Source organism: Colias eurytheme, chromosome 11 (assembly GCF_061535395.1).
Source record: "Colias eurytheme isolate Ceu_HAF_F1 chromosome 11, ilColEury1 Martin Lab GWU primary, whole genome shotgun sequence".
NCBI lineage: Eukaryota > Metazoa > Arthropoda > Insecta > Lepidoptera > Pieridae > Colias > Colias eurytheme.
The window spans coordinates 2,784,082-2,805,001 of NC_142990.1; the positions used below are offsets into that span (position 1 = coordinate 2,784,082).

At 33.9% G+C, this 20,920-nt stretch overlaps 1 protein-coding gene across 2 annotated transcripts in view; it reads right to left on the bottom strand.

Annotated features, from left to right (window-relative positions):
• The window catches only part of MCU (mitochondrial calcium uniporter), a 132,176-nt gene continuing 111,256 nt past the window's right edge, over positions 1-20,920 (bottom strand). Inside the window, exons 4-9 of one of the 2 annotated variants that reach the window (XM_090107397.1) lie at positions 14,836-14,957; positions 13,309-13,464; positions 2,500-2,661; positions 1,608-1,811; positions 730-837; positions 1-436 (exon numbers count right to left, since the gene is read on the bottom strand). In XM_090107397.1, coding sequence (XP_089963523.1) covers positions 287-436; positions 730-837; positions 1,608-1,811; positions 2,500-2,661; positions 13,309-13,464; positions 14,836-14,957 — 902 coding nt within the window. In that variant the 3' untranslated portion in view covers positions 1-286. The remainder of the gene's footprint in view (positions 437-729; positions 838-1,607; positions 1,812-2,499; positions 2,662-13,308; positions 13,465-14,835; positions 14,958-20,920) is intronic. The other variant, XM_090107398.1, reaches the window with a different exon arrangement.

Here is a 20,920-nt window from a genome sequence, read left to right on the forward strand (position 1 = left end):
AACAAGTTTTCACAATTGAAAATAATGCTTATCCTATTTTAAAAGAAGCAACACAACCAAACGTTTCGAAGAAAAAAACGAAGAAAGAATTCATAAAACAGATTATATTAATATTAAATTTAATCTAAATGAGCGCGAAACAACATTTAAAGCTAACGCATTAAAAAAAAACTATATCATAAACAAAACACGATACACATTTCGAAATTCAAAAATGCACGACGCAGATTCAACAAACTACTATCTATGGTTCGCGCGTTTTCCGACGCGCCATAGACAACTTGTATTACGTGATTTTTATTTTTTTCGTAGTTTCCTCTAGCATGTCTTTGATTTTGGTCAAGGGTGATCTCTTCTCTTCGGCTTTAATTGGTGGTGGCAAGTGTATGTTTAGCGGATCGCGAAGACGGTTCAAGTCCTTTTGGAGTTTGTCAATCTGGAAAAAAATATTATAATGTTATTAACTAGATTTTTTTCGGTCAGGTATATTACTAAATTAAGGGGTACAATAAGTCGGTTTGTCTGTTGTTTATAGAAGAAATAAGTTTAATTAATTAAGTATGTTTAGTTGATAATTGATATCAATTAAAATATATTATTTCTTAAATGTAGAAAATAATAGAATAATAATAGATTTACTTTAATATCCAACACAGATAAATTCATACTTCATCTACATTAAACAAATTTTCTGAAAAATAATATATTAATTAGTAGAAACACTCTTACCTCATCCTTGAGTTGATTATAATGATTGATGTCTAAACCAATCTTTTTCGCTTTCTTGTGCAAAATAATCAGGTGCTGCCTATCTTTGACGTCGGGCAAGATGTATTCCTGGAAAAAAAGTTCATTCAATATTGGCTGATTGAAATAGTCTATTGAATACGGTACGAAATTGCTATGAAATATAGAGATTAATTACTTAAATGTGCATTAAAATAATTTTAATACAACCGAAATACTTTAAATATTGAAAGATTTTATAATTCATATAATATATGAATTATAAAAACTATAAAAGAGACCGTGTTTTGGCTAACCTAACGAAATTATCAGTCATGTTCAGAAACACATAGAATATTCTAGGTATCTCTGCGCTTTAGCTTATCCATAAAATAGTTAGTTTGTTTGCCGGCCAGCGCAACGCAAAAATTCCACTCATCCTACTAATGCTCTAGATCCGAATATTCGTCCAGAATGTCAGAATAGTGTTTAAATTGTAAAATAATATTATTTGTTATTTATTTAGTAGATAGGTAATGGTGTGGTATAAAAAATTGACGCCTTCAATTCGATGCGCGTGGGCGTAGCACCAAAAACCACTACAGAAAGTGTGGAAAATTAGAAAATCTTGGTTTAAAGTTCTGGAAATAAGGAACTTTCTACGTCCACCAGACGTTTATCGATATAAAAATATAACAAGAATATAGAACCCCAACAACAAAACATAAATAGTGACCACGAAGGCTGAAAACCATTTCCAAAGTCCCATTTCTTTAAGGCAAAAAAATGCTATAGTTAAATAGTATACCCGAACCATTAATGTATGTGCCTCTTACTACCTTCATCAAAATAGCCCCTTTACTTGATTCCAAGAACCTCACCTGTTTCGTCAGTACAAAGTACGCGTACAAGGCCATCGCCGTGCCGTACGTGACGAAGTACGTGACCGGCTCCATGATGTCCCACGAGTACTCCCACCAGGTCAGTCGAGCTAGTACACCAAACTGCACGCCCATCAGACCGAGCCCAACCCACGTAAGGACGGACGTCTTACGGGTTGTTTCCACTTCGAGGGACATGCGTTTCTGGAAGTATAAATTGGCCATCATAGTTTAGAAGAAGTTTATAGGAGTATGTCCAATAATAAACGGTTGAAATTAAATTTTAATTTTAATTTAATTTTAAATTAATTTTTAATTACCCGACTGCCAAAGAAGGAGGGTAATGTTTTTCGAGTGTATGTAAGTATGTATGTATGTCTTTTCCTTTGTGACCACCTGTAGCCTAAACGGCTTGATGGGTTTTGATGTATGAGGTATCGTTAGATTTGTCTTGATTACGGGAGTGTCATAGGATACATTTTATCCTAAAAGTCCCACGGGATAAAGACATAATAATATTTTTTCTAAATTTCCCTTTAAAAAAATATGTATGCGGTATCATTAGATTCATTTCAATCACGGAGTAATTAATATAGCTCTTTTTTTAGTGTGCAGTCGGGTATTTTGTTTTTTTAATAATAATTAACTTGTTTAATTCTAATGATTTATGCAAAAAAACCTTTTCTGTTTGTTTGGAACGTTTTCATACCTAAACTATTAATTGAACTAAAATATAGATTTTCTATGATCATCATTCGATATCAGCATGTATTCCAAAGATGCATGCTTTATGTTTAGCACCTGTTTTTTGGACATCAATAAATAACCTTTAACTAAACACACGATACAAAATCAAAGAAACTCTGACTGACCAATAATCCATAATCCATACCTCTTCCAACGGTTGCAATTCAGTGGACAGCTTCTCCAACTGCGCCCGTAACTCCCGTTCCTTCTTGATCTGGTGCTCTCTCACGTTCAAGGCTTCATACAGTTGGTTCACCAGGTTTCTGACGTCACTCAACCGAGTTATTTCTTCAGCACTTATACGCTCCTGGAATTTCAAAGGTTTTATCTTGATTTCCTTTTCATTTATAAATTTATTGACCATGCGAAGGGTCTAAAATAGATGAAGTAGAAATGTGTTTAGATAATAATTAACTTGATTTTTCAGTACACGATATAAAGTTACATGGAGAATGGTGACCGTAACGCGGTACCGCACATGTTACATAAGCATAAGTAAGCATGTGTATTACAATTTAACCAAAATTATATTAATTCGAAGACTATCATCTCTTATCGGTCATATACTACGCACATCTTCCTATTTTACAATCGTGCCATTCAAGTAGCTGTAACTGTAACCTTCTTCCAGCACTTTAAGGACACAAAAGAAACATTTATTTTGAAAAAGTTGCGTAAGAACCAACGATAACATTAAAATTCCTCAATAAAACGTGAGTGTTAGCAAAACATTCCAACAATTCCCGACATCTGCTGAGTACGCAGTATTGGCTTGTTGCCATGGAGAATACAATTGAAAACGTTGCTCACCTAACGAACCAAGTTAGACAACAGACGATTGTTAGCGCTATCTTAAAATTGTCTATTTTGCAAGGCTCAAGACAAAAGGGGCTGTTGCTTTATGGACAATTAAAAGTTTACGAAATTAAAGGATAAGGAGAGTGGGTAGTTTATAGCAATGCATTATAGTATTGCAATACCTATGCATAGTTAAAATTTAGCATACCTATATAACGCAAATGTTAAATATGCTAAATGAATAACCAAATTATTGGAATGGAAGAAAAATACCAATCACAGGTAACTAAGTAAATCTGGATACAAAGATGTCTTAGTGCAGTACTGTAAAATGTTCTGTCAATTGACAGAACATTTCCGAGAATACCCATGCTCTTCCCTGCTTTAATCCCCGGAGTATCCTATGTTCCGTAATACATTGAAACCTTCCAGGAAGTAATATAACAGCAAATATTGTTATTCGTTATTTACAATTAATATAATAAAAATAATATTTAATCTACAAAACATAGGCGCTGCTGTTGGTCGTGACATGTATTTGAACTAGGAAAAAGAAATACAGCCTCGGCACTAACAAGGATAGTTAATATTATTAAGCTAGAAATTAACACAGATCTTTCATGAGATTACGGTATTTCCCTGGTGCGAGGCTGACCTAAATTGTGAAGCTCTACTGCTCTTTATGTATGTTATACCTTAATTACAAATTAAATACCAAAATAATATCTTTTTTATTACCGTTAACCGAAAATAAAAGATATTTATACTTTCATGTACAACGTAATCAAACCCTGCTACATGAATGAAACAGATTTAATATCAATCGAAGTATTTTATTCACAATTTTCATTGCGTGATCCTTTCAAAATATAAAAGCGTCGAATTTACCTTTCCGAGATTAATTTTGACGGCTTACTCGCGGCCTATTTAACAAAATTTAATTAAGGTTGCTTGTAAGCTTGTTACCAAAGTAATATACATATTCGGAAATATAGGCCGCCGCTTTCATATTGAGCTTATTAACGTGCAAAGTTTGACTAACACACGAATAGGGAGAATGAAAAAGTTTGGATTTTAAAAAATCTGTTAATTATGAGTATTCATACAATACAGATAGTCGTGAATGCAGGCGGAATACGAACGTGCATTTCTGATCACTTTATAATCAACTCTCTATAGGCTATTTCTATTCAGCATATAATTTAAATTCAATGAAAAGAAATAACATTAAATTTTATCGCTTTTAAATTGTGTATGTATATTCACTACACAATTCAATACAATCGCCACAAGCGTTGATCGTGTATAAAAATAAATTAATAAATTAAGATCCATTCTCGCTTCGTAGGTTCCAGAAAAAACAGTTCAGAATTATAATAATATTTGGGAATAAACTCGTGACGTCATACTTTCCCAAACAGTTTTAAACATCTCCTTTGCAGGGATGCACTATATCAATCACCAGTTCATAATCCCATTTGCACTTAGTCGATTTTCGGTTTGCTATTACCATTCTATTTTCTGAGAGCTGAATCATTGTTTACCCCATCACCGATATATTGCATTTGTTTTTTTTACTAAACCTCTTTAACAGTGTCTTTTCAATAAATGTTTAGTAAACACTAAACAAAATATGTATACATGAAGCTGTAAATCAAAATATAAACGCTTGTTAAGTTTATTAATAGTGAAGTTAGCCACTAGGAAAGAATTAATAGCAATTTAGTCAGCTAGCGGTTGGCACAATACCTCATTAGGGGATTGACCTCATTTGATGTTTTAATTAACGCGGAAATCATTTGTAGCCATTCACACTTTCGCTTTTGGGAAAAGAACGCGAAATAGTAATAAATAAAAGAACAACATTATAGACGGTAGTGTAGAAAACAATTAATTATTTATGTACCTATAATATTAAGCCTGGAAAGCCGTCCAAAAAGCAAAAAAAATGTCATCTATATATATGTAGATACCCTATGTACCTAATAGATGTTGTAATTTTTCCGTCTGAATAAGTACAGACTACTAAGAAGAGCGCCATTTAGAGTCTCAATTTCATTCTTCTTCGACCTGGTATCGTATCATTTGTATACGTAGTATATTATTATTTGTCTGCATTTTTGTCTGTGGTATCATGGATTGTGTACTAAGTAGTGTGTAAAATAAAAACTAATTTTGTTATTATATTACTTATCTTATAATTTAAGGAGAGGTGATTAATGCTAAACATTTATAATTTAAACGTGTTTAAATATTACTTTACCTATCAAATTTTGCCACGATACGAGCTTCCTACCTCGTCTGCCAAAACATTGACATAAATCGAGCCATGAAGCCTACAATACTAGCCAACAAGTAACAGCGGAAACAACGCATACCTACAACAGATTCGATACTATACTGCTGGCAAACGTAATTCAACACTGAAAATCGCCTATTGGCAGAATACGGCCGTAAATAGCAAATTCCATAGAGAAGACTTGCTTTGTTTAATGTATCGATACCTCAAAGCGAAACACAATATCTGCTTCTGAAAAGCATCACATTCGTATGAAATTAAATGAAAACCCGGTTTGTTCTCTTTGACTTCTCATAATTACTACGCTAAAAGGTATAGCGAACTATTATAGAACCTTTTAGGCTCAGGAAACGTCTTTGTTCTCAAGTATTATGTTTTGTCTTTGATGCTGCGCTTCGCTTTTATTAAATTTACCTACATTTAAAACGTAATTTACATAAACAAAATTCTTATATTTAATAGACTTAAAAAGCCCCAATTTTCTGTAATAAAATACGAGTTGTCATACCATTAAAATTAATTAAATAATTATCTAAAGTGTCCCATGATCTCGTAAAAAGCATCTTCATAAAAACATAAGTCTTATTTTGAGCCAGCGACATTTAAACCGTATTACACCGAGAAGTCCTGGCTCCACTTAACCTAATTGCGTCGATAATTAGTGGCAAGCTTATTCTTAATCAACCTTGGCTGAATGACTAAGTGACCACAGTCAGGTCATAAAAAAAAGTAAATCGCGCGGGAAATAGAACGTCGAATGCAAATAAAATGGCGGACTGGGATTTTATCTGCTTTAACGTAATTGAGATTTCAGCATTCTCTTTGTCAGCTAATATTCATAGAAACTATTTTTATTCCCATGCGGGATTTGGGTGAAAATTAAGAAATGTTTTCAGCATAAAAGTTATAGTTCAGAAATGTGATTATCACTAGTCTTGCATCTGTTATATTCAAATACATACAACTGTTGCAAACAAAGTTTGATTGTTAAGTTAAGGAAATTGTTCAGTTAAAGCTTAATACGATAACTGACTTTATAGTGTTGTATAAACTAATTGTCAATTCTATAGAAGTAGTGCTTAACAAAAGCGCATTTACACAATTACAAGATACATAACTAGGCAAGATCCTACATCATACATGGATCGTATGCCATTAGTGAAGAATTACTACATGTAAGTACATACTTATTATTGTATGTACTACCTAGTCTAATATTATGCAGGATCAAGTGTTAGACGTAATCAGCTTAATTAATTATAACGGATACAATGATAGGTAAAAATCCTGTTAATAAATTGATTAAACGTAAACTGCCTATAATAAACATTTGAAACACGATAGCATATAATATTTTTAACACATAAAAACATCATTTATCATTAGAAGCTATTCACCGCAAAATAGTTCCATATTTTTATTAATAACAAAGAGAAACACAAAGTTCATCATAATTGCTAAAACAACATGAATTTAAACAAAAATCATAACGTTCTTTCATTAATTTCAATGTTTAATTTAAAATTGTACAAAACCAAGGTAAAAATGCCTGCTGGCAAGTTGTAAAATTAGCAAATAATAAATCCTTTCAACCCCAATTCAATACACTGGGGCAGTATCATTTACTCAATATAATTTTCTCTGAAACCGAAATTAATATCCAACATCCAATTAAAATGTTCCCGAGCAATTCACCAAAAAGCATAATATTGTGTAACTATATAGAGTTGATAAACCTTTCATTTATATAAAGTTTATTTTAGATTATGAAATATGATTCTATACAGAGATGATCTTTCATTTTTCTTTATTCAGTTTATTATAATAAATTATAGAATATGATACTGTTAATGCTCCACAAAACACTGCAAAGATGTTATGATAATCTGCTGTGAGGTTTACATTTTATGCAAGTTGCATTTATTTTAATTAATGTTGATTCAAATAATAATGAGTGTATTTCGATACCTTTTCTAACGTTGTACAACTTGTTTAATTCGACATTATACAGCACTATTCAGAATGAATTTCAGGTAAAATAAGCAAATAAATAAATTAAAAGAAATATAAACTCTATTAAGTTTCTAGCTACTCGTGTAGTTTATACATTACTTCTAGTATAGTATTATATTATCTGTGACATTACTGCCCACTTGTTCCCATCCGTGCTGAATAGCAACAATTGAATATTGCCTTTGACACTCCTAAAAAAGTATTGGTGAAATCATTTTCATGATCGGATCCATACTCCCTAAGAATACCACCTTCAAACACACATAATATATAAATTTTACCTTAAAATAAAATTTGTATTATGTTTCCTAAGACGTCCGTAGTCCATTATGAGAGAGTACATCGCCTTTTTCCCCGTGAAGTCGCTAGATGGTGCTAGTTTTAAGCCCGTCACGTGGTACCGCCGCCAGCGCTGCGAGTGGTGGGAGACAAAACTCACCACAGTTCCGGCAAGCCACCAGAAATATTCTCATTGTTCGTCTCATAAATGATACGGAATGAATGGTGCAAAAATAACACCAGGAAGACCTTATCTGGACTACGGACGTCTTAGGAAACATAATACAAATTTTATTTTAAGGTAAAATTTATATATTATGTGTTCCGTTTGACGTCCGTAGTCCATTATGAGAGAATTGTTTGTTATCTCCTGGTGGCTTGATAAATAAGATGCAACAATGTGATAGAGTAATGCCCCAAAAAGCTTATATACATCCTATAAACAAAGTATATAATGTATAAAATCATGACTTTGATAATTATTGAAAATTTGTCTCAATACCATGCATAAAATACATCCATAATTAATATACTACAAGTATATCTTGTCAACATTTTAATCAGTATAATATGCACTTAAACCTGAGTAGGCTGAAAAATCTCGATTGTGATTACTAATGACTTCTATTTTGATTAGTATTAGATACACTACGACAATAATATTATAATAATAATTCCACCCTGTGGCGGAAAGACGGGGGTTCGAATCCCACCTTGTAATCGAATTTATTATATTCTTTATAAAATTTGTAAGTAAATAATAATGTTTATAAACATATCTAGATATAACTAGATATTTCTCCAAATAGATTGATGATGCTACTATAACTATGTAACATTACCCAGATTTCAAACTCGACTCTAAAAGAGCTCACTTTACCCTGCCACCTATGATAGCCGCTGTAGCTGGTCTCACCGGATGCTGTGTAGTAATAAACAGATTAGTCAGAGAACCTCTTATGGATTGGAAAATGCGCTTGAAACTGGATTCATATTTACATAATATGTGACAATAATTTAGCTAACTTGCGGAATGCGAGGTAAACGCGTCTTCACTCTCGACCCATTGTTTTGAATTGCAATATAAACAGGAATAAACAGAGAACACGTCCAAAAGCTAATAACAGTATAGTAGCTGCGCGTTAATAAATGCAAACAATTTATTAATTTTATAAATCACATAGTTAAATAATTATTTTTATTATGCTGATTTATTTTAAAAATATCTCGATAAGAGTTTTTGAATAACCTTCCTTGCCTTCCGGATTTGTAATTTTGAAAGATTTGTTCTAGCTAAGGAAATACCCTAAGGTAATGTTTGCTTAAATGATCAGATGAAATTTTAATATAATATTATTTTAATACAAACTGACTGATTTTATGTATAAGAATAGTGTACTAAACCGTCAGTTATACATAATTTAGCTAAGTATTTAGCATCCTTTTATAGCCTGGTCAGTGGCCACCAGCAGTCTATGTATGTTTTTTTTTTTTTTTTTAAGCTGTCCATCAAGGTGTACAACAGGTTGACCTATTCAAAATGAGCCATACTTTCAGCTGTAGGTTCTGTATTTGCTTTGGAGCTGAACCTGTCCGTGTTTGTCAGTGAACGATTGAGAGGACTTATCCTGATAGTAGCACGCCTCTTGAGGTCTGGGTGCAAAGAGGGTTTCTTCCACTTGGGTACTATTATAATGAACTCGAGGCAATAGAGCCGGTTGTTTAAGACTGTCTTACTTGAAATAACGTAAGCTGTTTGAGCTGTGATTAAAATTTATTTGTAGAATTCGGCTTCCTAGCTGTACAGCCCTAGAAGGTTGTGAAGTGTTAAAACGTTCAAACTAATAAACTCTTGGCAAAGAGATTTCGTTCTGCCTTTGAATAAAATTTTTTCTTACTACCTCGACAGTCAAGATTAGGAAAGCTATTACTGCAAACATTTCAATGGCACTGGGTCCAAGGTCCTTTCATTCACTGCCAAGACTATCCTGTGAATTGGGTACGGCTGGTAGATATTATACTTGTTTTTTCACTTACTTGCTTTTAAAAGATGTTTTTGAACTAGATCTTTAACAAGAGCGGCAGTTCATTCTTGCCCGGAGGGAGACAAAGGTTTCAAAGTTGATTACTCCAAAGAGGCGTTCCTGTAGCGTTGTGGCGTGTGTCAGTACATCCTTCCCCGGAGGGTAAAAAAAATTGCAACGATGACAAACCTTGATAGGCGTTCCTGTGGCGCTGCAGCGTGCGTAAATGCTTCCATCCCCGGAGGGTGATGAAGGTTTCAAAATAAAAGGCCTGAGAGGCGTTCCTGTACCGCTGCAGCGTGCTGCGCCACTGCATCCATCCCCGGAGGGTGATGGAGGTTGCAAAAATAATAATAAGCCCGTGGGGCGTTCGTGTAGCGCTGCAGCGTGCTCCAGTGCATCCTTACCCGGAGGGTGATAGAGGTTGCAAAAGTGATAAGCCTGTGAGGCGTTTCTATAGCGCTGCAGCGTGCGCCAGTGCATCCTTCCCCGGAGGGTGATGAAGGTTGCAAAGGTAATAAGCCCCGAGAGGCGTTCCCTTGGCGCTATAGCATGCGGCAGTGCATCCTTCCCCGGAGGGTGATGAAGGTTGCAAAGTTGAGAAACCCTAAGAGGTGGTATGCCTGCTTGAGGGACCAACTGCCTGCTATTAAGCCTGTTTTTAGGCACTGACACTTTCAATTTAATTTCCATCGCCAATTTCAAATTTGCTTCCGTGCTCCAAACCATTCGTAGAAAATCTTAGCAACGCTCGGGTGTCAGAATAGATTCTATCGGATTGATATTCCAAAGTAGGTTAGAGACGAACTTTATTTCGAATTGAATTGAGTTGAATTGCAATTCCAAAGTCTCTGCAAGCCAATCAATTGACTATTTGTGCGGAATAATGAAACAATATAACATATGTAAATTTTTCACATTTCTTGCAAAATAAATCATTTCATTTCATTTCATTTCGTTTCAAAGTGGTGTACATGCCGTTCTGGTGAACGCAAATCATTGCCCATGTAAATCACCAAGTAAAGGCCACAGTCCCTTGGTTCTTCAAACATTCTTTGAGCTGACGCTAGCCCGAAGGGCTGATACGTTATCTTAAGTAATTGACCTTCGTTTATGATGTATTTATAATTATAATATCGACATGGTATACAATAGTCTTACAAGGATATAGGAGGCGTCGATACGTACGGGTAGTCGATAGCCTCGCAAATACAAAAATTTATGATTTTATGTTGAGTATGTCATGTCACAGCTGGGTGTGAAATTGAAAATTACTCTGTATTTGCAGAACTTGCTTTTCTTAATTATGAAAAGGGGTGATTAACAATAGTCATGGTGTTCGTTTGACGAACCCCTGATTTTCAATAGTGACTTGAATCTTCAAAGACATAAGTATGATATCAGAGATAAAGAATAAATAAGTATTATTACCTCTTAAGTGAAAACTATGGCTGGTTTTCGAATTACATGGTATTCGAGGGTGACGAGATTAATTTGAGCTTTTATTTGTTGAAAATCTCCCCCCCCCCCCCTTTTTTATTCTTTTGGTGTTTCCTTTTGTATTCATGAAATGATTTGAAACGACTTAAAAAGTCGATCTTAACGGTTATTGAATGTACTGGTAAAAACTGATTGTGACGAGTTTTAAACCAACTTATCAAATCCGCCTATCTGCATATGCTACTAATCATGTTAGTAAGTTAAAAATTCTTTCCACAGCGGGAGGAATTTTATAGGACTTTAAACTTATCAAATCCCCACTAATTTAATGCGTCAGGCAAAAATTATTGATAAATTTGTAAGAATTCGTAATAATTTACCTATTTCTATTGTGCTTACAAGATATAGGCAACTACATTCTACTTGATTCGACTCGTATCGGATGAATTTTCTAATCTAACGAGATTAAGAATTCGTTTTTGATATTTACCCTCAATTCGGAAAAGGAAGGCACAATTCACATACATTTAGAATGTCCGCGTAGCGAATACGATTCAAGGAGGAATAAAATCAAAAGATCGAAACACGTTTCGAATCTGCTTTCGGCAATTAATATACTATCTTAAACCCGATATTTGTGAAAATAGGTTATCTAACGCGTAACATCCAGTAATAATCATTAACGTTGAAAGATTTGTATTGAAATCATCGTAAATCACGTATAATGTATTAATAACATGACTCACCGTGTTGAGACAAAATCTCAAACCTGCACACGAGCGGCTGAACGCGCGCTGGCGGTGCCATACACGCTGCGGCGGCTCCTCGTCGTCGCTGGAACCCGAACAAGAAGAACTCAGCTCGGAACACGTAGAAAACGCGCTGTTAAGACGCTCGACACGATTCGGTAGGCCCTTGGCCTGCGCTATAGTCTTATGGTCGCGATGCCACGCTCGTGGTTGCAGATTTATACTTCAAATAAATCCGATTTTCGTTATTCGTTAGAAATAACGATAACGCAGGTAACACTTGAATATTCATTTCACTATGAAACGTAACGGACTTAAATAAAAACTATTTAAAAAGAAAAAACTGAACTTTCTACTTCAATCTCGAAAGTTCGTATAAAATTATTATTTAAATTTAAACTATGTATGTAATTTAAAATACAGTATTTTAAAATTACATATAATCTAACGACTTGCGTACGGTTTGAAAAACGACGCAACAATGAGAATATTTCTGGTGGCTTGCCGGAACTGTGGTGAGTTTTGTCTCCCACCACTCGCAGCGCTGGCGGCGGTACCACGTGACGGGCTTAAAACTAGCACCATCTAGCGACTTCACGGGGAAAAAGGCGATGTACTCTCTCATAATGGACTACGGACGTCAAACGGAACACATAATAACAAACTTCAGCGCTTTATAATATTATAAGTATAGATATATATATTTACCAATAAACCCCAGTAAACACAGTTGTTTGATGATAGATCGTGACTACTCCGAACTCAGTGGTAGCAAGTATAATTGGATAGGATTTAATTGCCATTGGAATTGATTAAGCAGTGGATTATGGGGAACAGTTGCGGTTGCTTTGTGTTAAGCGGGTCGTGATTCCAATGAGGTATTATTGTGTAATCAATTGCTGCTGATCATAATTTTAATGACATAAACATAGATATTATTATCTACTAAACCTTTACACAGATTAAACATGCTACATTTCAGTGGCTGCAGATCTACAACCCTTATTTCTAAAAAAATGACCCTTCGAAGATTAGACTTTTCATCAATATCGAAAATGTTTTTGTTTCCATTTAATTTTAGATCAGATTCTAGACAATCTCATAGACAAACTTGATATTTTAGAGATACTTTATAAGACGGAACAACGATTAGAAAATAATAATTCTTACAATGTATTTTTCGCTAAATAATACCTGTACCCTCTGCGCGGGAAAATTAATTGGCCCTTGCCATAGTTACGCAGAGAACTATCATACAGACTACATGGCTATATCACCGTCGAGCGCAAATGCGCAATTAAAAGCTTCTGTTTCAAGTTCTACTTATATTGCGGGTAGTATTAATTACTAACCTGTGGTGGACTCTTCACATAGTACTCGGTATCATTAATGACGAGTCTGAAGTCATTCTCCAGAAGCGCCTCGACGGTGTCACTGGACGCGATACGCACTCGGTCGTCAGCCGCCATCGCGACCGCACGCTCCACGCCGCGGTCCTCTGCTTTTAGCTGAAAAAAAAAAACAAAAAAAAATGGTCAATGATACCAAAATGTATCTTCAAAGAAAATTGTAATTATGTCATTTTCCATATTTGACATAGATAATTATTTTATGTTAATTTTGTGTATTGCACATACACAAAATTAACATAAAACACAGATAACAAACAGAGACAAGTAGTGGTATAGGTACCTACAAATTGCGGTCTTATCGCTAGGTAGCGATCTCTTCGAGACTACTATTAATATAAATATACAAATCAAAAGAGGTGTAATATTTTAATTAGCCAGAAATCTTTTTAATCCCGAAAGATCAGTTCAGAAATATTGTGTTAAAAAAACTTCAATCTTCAACTTAATTAAATTTGGATTTAGAATTATCCCATTTCCAATTAGAATTCAGTCAGTACGTCTTTTTAATTCCGAAAACAGTCCAGAGAGATTGGATAAATCTGTAAGTATAGATATTGTCCATTTTTTATTAAGCTTTATAGCATTGTTCTAAATAAATTGCCTTAAGCTAATAACATCTTCGTCACGAAGATAAGAAATGAGTATCTAATAGATGGTTCATTATATACTGTACATGATATTTTATTTGTATAATGAATCTCTCATGAAAAATTGCAACATTATTTAAAATAACAACACAATTTAAATGAAATAAAGATTCAAGATTAGATAAATGTATTCCATACTGAGATTAATAAAATATTATAAACGAAACTAGTTATATTTCAATCCAAACTTAATAAAGATATACCATAGTCTGCTGAATTAAATTCCTAGCTTTGTTAATAGAAAAGTCACATAAAGTCAATAAATTTGCAGTGATTTCGGTAAGAGGCGAACCGCAAATGCAAAATGCTGAACATATTTGGTTCACGAAATGATTTATCGTCGAAGCGCTAAAAGCAATTTACGTTGTTGCTTTGCGAAGTAAAATTGAAGTTTATTAGTACAACTTCGCTTTGGGAATCAATTCCCTTTGTCGTTGAATATAAGCCTGAATACAAGTGGCTGACTAATTAAATGTATGTTGATATAGAAGAATGGACAGCTTACAAACTATGCCAGATAGCGGGTTATGTTAATTTTTTACAGTGACTCAACTATTTAGAGTTACTATTTAGCAAAAGTGCATGTACGGCATATTTGTTTAAATTTAGGTTTTATTAGATTAGTAACACACTAAATTTAACACTAAATTTGAAATGGTGCCTAAATTAACAATAATATCCTATTTGTTAACACTGTCTCGATATTTTTCAACAAGCTAGTGATCCTCGTATGGCGACTAATGTATCTTTAAAGTACCTATCATGACAATGTGCAAAATAATTGTACATAAATTTTAGGAAATCTTTTTAATTATCTCACCTGTTCCAATAGATCCCCCACAGTCTGCGAGACAGGTCGTAGAGTGAACCGACATAGCTCCCGACGCGACGGCAGCGGCACCGTGATGACGGGCAGACCGCGTTTGTATGTCACCGACACTTCTGTAGACAAAGCAAACAAAATACTATTTAATATGTATATTGATTAGAGCCTATGTTTAAATCCCTAAAACTTAACGGTCCAATAAGTGAGATTTAGTTTTTATAGCATTCAAATGCTTTATAAATGAGAATTTTTTAATGAATAGAAACAAAAATAAGTATAAGTGTCACCTGTATAATGGCAAACGACCGGCATTTGACCGGCAACACAATTTTGAAATTGTGGTTTTATATTTTATACGAATAAGTTGTCCAAAGATTGAAAAATCAACCCTTAAAAGTTCAAGTTTTGAGATAATTCTACATATTACCTAGACAATACGTTTCCAAAAAACTAATCAAACAATCATTCCAACCCATCAAAACGCGCCAACATCATCCACCATACACCACATACCATCACCAATTAACACAAACAATAAACACATTATGGTAAGTGAGAAAGAAATGATTCCATTATACCATTAGCACGGCGTCGTACCCTGATTGTTCGCTCCACATACCTAGCCGAGTGTTACTTCTGCTGAGGAAAGCATAATTGCGAGCTAAATGAGTTATTCACTGAGGTATATGGGCGGTTATATAATTGGGGAAAGTGAGATCCAACTGCCCAGCTACGCATGGGCGTAGCCAGCCATGGGCACAGGGTGGGGCAAAAAAAAACCCGGCCAAGTGCGAGTCGGACTCGCGCAACAAGGGCTCCGAATAAACCTACTTTTTATTATGTTGTAACTCTAAAATGTATGTTTTAGCAATTTTTCCTTTATCTGTTGTGTCTGTGCTATAAGACATAGCTTTTAACCAAATTTCAAGACTCTGTGTTCACGGGAAGTACAATGTAGGTTTTGATTCCCTTGCGAATGTCGAAATTTCCGATAATTTGCAGCATAAAACGGCTGTATCTTTTGATTGCGTAGGCTTATAAGTTTGATTTTTTCACAGCTTTAAGAGACCGTAAACTTGAGTATTCGATATAAATTTCAGCTTGATACATCCACGCGTTCTTGAGAAAAAGGGTGTTGACAGACAAACAGACAGGCAGACTTTGTTGTCCGTCTGTCTAAAAATACCTTTTTTTTCAAGAACGCATGGCGGTATCAATCTGAAATAATAATGAATAAAACAACACAAACAAAAGATACAGCCGTATAAGTTGCAAATTTCATCCCTATATTATGTAGTTTATCTTTCTAATACGATTATGTTAAGATTCCTTTTTACCATAAAATATAGGTAGACATGTTTAGTACATGTCTATGTAGTTAAATGGAAAAATAAACCATTTCAAATGGTAGACATAACTCAGTAAATACCTTGCACTTCCGATCCAATTTCATGTTTGTTTTAGGTTAATGGTCACTTATTGACCATAAAAACACAAAATGCTGACAAATCCAGGTGGAGCTTTGCTCGCAATCTTATAGTTTTTGACCGATATCTCAAAAACTATCTACTTTAGGGCAAAAGTTACTTCGACTTTTTAGTAGAAAGTAAAATTTCGCATCTTTTATACTCTGTAAACTTTTTTGTAAAACTTACTATTTACGGTTTATGGCCTATTTAATGAACCAGTTTTTCGTTAAAATAAGTATGTAGGTACATAGTTTTTAGATCACTTTATTCTCTACAACTTTTGTTTGAATTTTTTTTTTAGTACACATATTTTTTGAGTTGTTCTACGTATAATGTAGAAATGCCGCCGCTCGGCGGGTGACGTGGCAGGCCAAAAGTTTTTTTACGGATGTAATGAAAACGAAGAAGAAATTTCCAATGCATGCAAAATTTTTGATTTTTTTTTAAGTACATAATATACAAAAAAATTTAATACATTTTTTTAAATATTTTCCTTTCATTTTCTTTTATTTTATTCTTGCATCCGAATATAAAATAACTACTCAATATTATTTAGTTGTACGAAATATATACGAAACATACATAAGTACCTTGAAATTTTCTATTTTTCGCCAATCGTTAAATAACTCAAAAAGCATTAGAAAAAAGTTTCAAATAAAGTAATCTTAATAAATGGATAATGCATATGTATATATATACAGGGTGTAATCGTTAAGTGTGCACAGGCGATTATTCCGTAACTATTACAGATATCAAAAAACTTTAAACTGATATTGAAAGTACTTAACCCAATGAGTAAAATGGCCATAATAAATTTTTAAAAATAAAACGAGAAATATCTAAAAAATTCTCTTGAAACCCTCCCATACATTTAGTATGAGATATGACTATCCCATGTACATGAGTTGATCCAAAAGTAATTATAATCAATATTAAACCAGGTCATTACAGTTAAAATATTTCGCTAGATAGTCTTCTAACTAGATAATATACTTCGATATTTTTTTTCCAAAACTTAGAAAAAAAACTTTGACTTCATCCGTAAAAACCCCTCAACGCGGCCATCTCTTCGCTATCGTCTTAAAATTTTTTGCTAAGACGGTGTTTTTTGTGCCGAGGAAAGAGATAGAAATAACTAGGAGCTAGATCTAACAAACAGGGTGGGTGTTCAAGCATTTGGAATGCCGATTTTTGAATGGCAGCCATTGCAACTGACGCTTTGTGATCTGGTGCGTGGTCTTGGTGAAACAACATTCAAGCCCGCAGTTTGCCATGTCTCTTTTCCTTACTAACCTACCGCAATCTTTTAATATGGTCTGTGCAGTAAGAGCCTAACATAGTGACTACCTTCTTAAAATATTCCACCAAAATTATTCCTTCGGCGCCCCAAAAAACTGCCGCTTTAATCTATCCCACTAATTTTCACTTTGAATTTCTTCATCGTCACTTTGGAAGCTCGCATCCAGGCCATTAATTGTTTCTTGGTTTCAGCATAAACATGGTGAACCCGGGTAACGTCCATGGTCACAAATCGTGCCAAAAAATTATCCTGATCTCATTAAGAATTTAGAAATTCACCCTCTAAATGTCGAATTGTTGTTTCTTCTTTTTGTCGGCAAAAATTCTAGCACGCACGGTTCACATTCAAATTAATGTAAATACTTGGATACGTGGCCTATTGATATGATTTTTTTGTGATAACTTAGTGAGTACATGAGCAAGCAAAAAACAGTTATTTTATATTTTTATGTACACAGGAAATACCCAATTATCATTACTTTTGGATCAACCTAGTACATTTAATATGAAAGATTTTAGCTTTTTCTTTCTTTTTTGGTTTTCTGCTTAAATTACTTCGCAAATTTGAAGGGAAGTTCATTTCGAAACTGCAAATAGAGCTCCTCATTGTACTGCACAATGAGGACGTCACTTCGATAATCTGCTATGAATACAAAATGTATGGGAAATAAAATGTATGGGAGCGTTTAATGTAACATTTTTGGATATTTCTCGTTTTATTTTCAAATATTTATTATGGCCATTTTACTCATTAGGTTAAGTACTTTCGATATCAGTTTAAAGTTTTTTGATATCTGCAATAGTTACGGAATAATCGCCTGTGCACACTTAACGATTACACCCTGTATATATATATATATATATATATATACAATATATTAATGCCTATGCATTTCATTGATTAATCCAATGTTTAAACTTTAAAGAGTTACTTGCCAAAAACGATTAATCGGCTAATTAAATAGGCCATAAATCGTAAATGGAAAGTTTTACAAAAAAGTTTACAAGGTTTATACCTTGTAAAATTTTACTATCTACAAAAATTCCCAATATTTTTTGCATTTAAAAAAATAGTTTCCGCGATATCGGAGAGATATCTTTCATAAAAACTTTTATGTAAGATTGCGAGCGTAGCTCCACCTGGATCTGTCAGCATTTTGTGCTTTTATGGTCAGTAACTTAACCTAAAACAAAAGTGAAATTGGATGGGAAATTTAGTGCGAATTTGGCTAAAAAAAAACAGCTTTGAATGGGGTAACAGTACTACACTACTTTTTCTGGCACCAAAAGTGGTTTAAATCATGTAACATAGAAGCGCAAGCTTTTTGTTTAGATCGCATTTTTTTGTGTCGACTGACAACAACTTTCGAGTGAGAAATTTTTAACGGATATTAGTTTTGTTGTCAGTACCTAGATAAGTTTTTTAGATTTGGGTAGGTACCTTCCAGGTCAGAGCCAGGGTGGGGCAAGTGCCCCACCCTGCCCCACCGTGGCTACGCCCATGCAGCTACGTATGCAGATCTTCGGGCAGATTAGTTCATTTGGAATCGGTGTAACTACGTATGGAGATTACCGCATTGCATTTGTAAACATTTGAAGTTTCCTTCCTGTCAGAAGAATGCTTATTTAACATAAAAGACCCTAGTACACTGTTAGGAAAATAAATTTAAGATAAAATTAATTGTAGAAGCGATTTCTGCATCTTTGATTTGTTCTTATATTTATATGAATTATGTTACAATTTATGATATTATAAATAGCTACCCTAAATGCTCTACTATTTTTAAGTTCCAAAGTCACTCCTACTAAAAGTAATTTATCTTTCAAGTCTTCGTTCACTTTATGTTTTTCATAGTCTCAGTTTGGCTTTTTAATTTCCTTACGTTCAACATGGGTTGGAAGAGTTTAGTAATGTCTAAAAATTGCAACTTCCTTGCTGTTGCTTAACCCGCCATTGGTGACCTCATATGTCTGTGAGACCGGGCAGTTAAAGAAACCCAAATATTTTTGTCACCGTTTATCGAATTGCACTGTGGTTTCGAGTAGCTGTCTAATTTCGCGCCCCCTACCCTACCACCTGCCAAAACCCGGTGCGTGAGACCGGCGTCACCAACTAAGTAAGTAAAATGGTTATTGTGTATTTTTTTTATTTTACTTATTTTGATAAAGCTATTGTTGTAATTTATAGTTTAATCATATAATTCTATTATTAGTAAGCGTTTTGCTAGATTTGATCGATATTTTACAAGAAATTCTGTGTTTTTTGTTCAAATTGTGAACACTGTTTCAGCATGTCTTACGAAAGTAATCAGTGTCGTCTCGAGGCTCTTTTGCAAGAAGCAGTATCTGATGAGGACAGATTACAAACGTCATCGGAAAGTGAATCTGGAAGTGACTTCGAACCAGATAATTTCGAACCAGATCGCACGTAGTACCAATAACTTGCTCTAGTTGTTTGGCTGTTGAAGATGAGTGATTTTAGTATTATGTATATATTTTTTTTTTGGTCGAAGTATTACCATTTATGTTACTTCATTTTATGTTTTCAGTGTTATAACACTGACTAAGCCTAATTTTACTGTTAAATAATTAAGATTGATGCTTTATTTTTGAGTTTTAAAAAAACTTTGTTAAAATACTTGACAATTTTAGTTATTTCAAAGATGTTGTCTTATGCTAATAAAAGAGATTTGATTTATTAAATACCTATGTTTTATTGACAATAAAAGATCAAATTTTATATCTATCCCAATGAAAAGTAGCATGAACCGTAAATCTATACATATAATAAAATCGTAGGAAAGTCAAAACTGTACATTGAATATTTTTTTGAAAGAATACATAATCCATGATCTATAATCGATATAGAAGCCAAAAATATAGTTTTTAGAATTTTTGTCTGTTTGTCTGTTTGTCTGTTTGTCTGTATGTTTGTCCGAGCTAATCTCGAAAAGTACTGCATAGATTGACTTCAAATTTTGCATGAATATTACTAACAGGTCGTGTGAGGTTTTTTTAAACATATTATCATGCTATCACCTCCGGGGGAGGAGCTGTGAACCTTTACTTTTCTTACGTATTCCGTGAACTACGACAGCGTACAATCTAAAGACTCATGTTTAAATGTTGTTTTTGAGTAAGCCATGCTATTATCTAGCTTTACACTATAAAAACTACGTCATTTACGTAATTTGGGCAGAGAAACTGTTTAATGAATCTTAGTACTATAAAGACAAATTTGATTCAGCGCCATCTATGAGATTTCGTAAAAATCAAATCAATTTACATGTTAACACTACTGAACACAATGT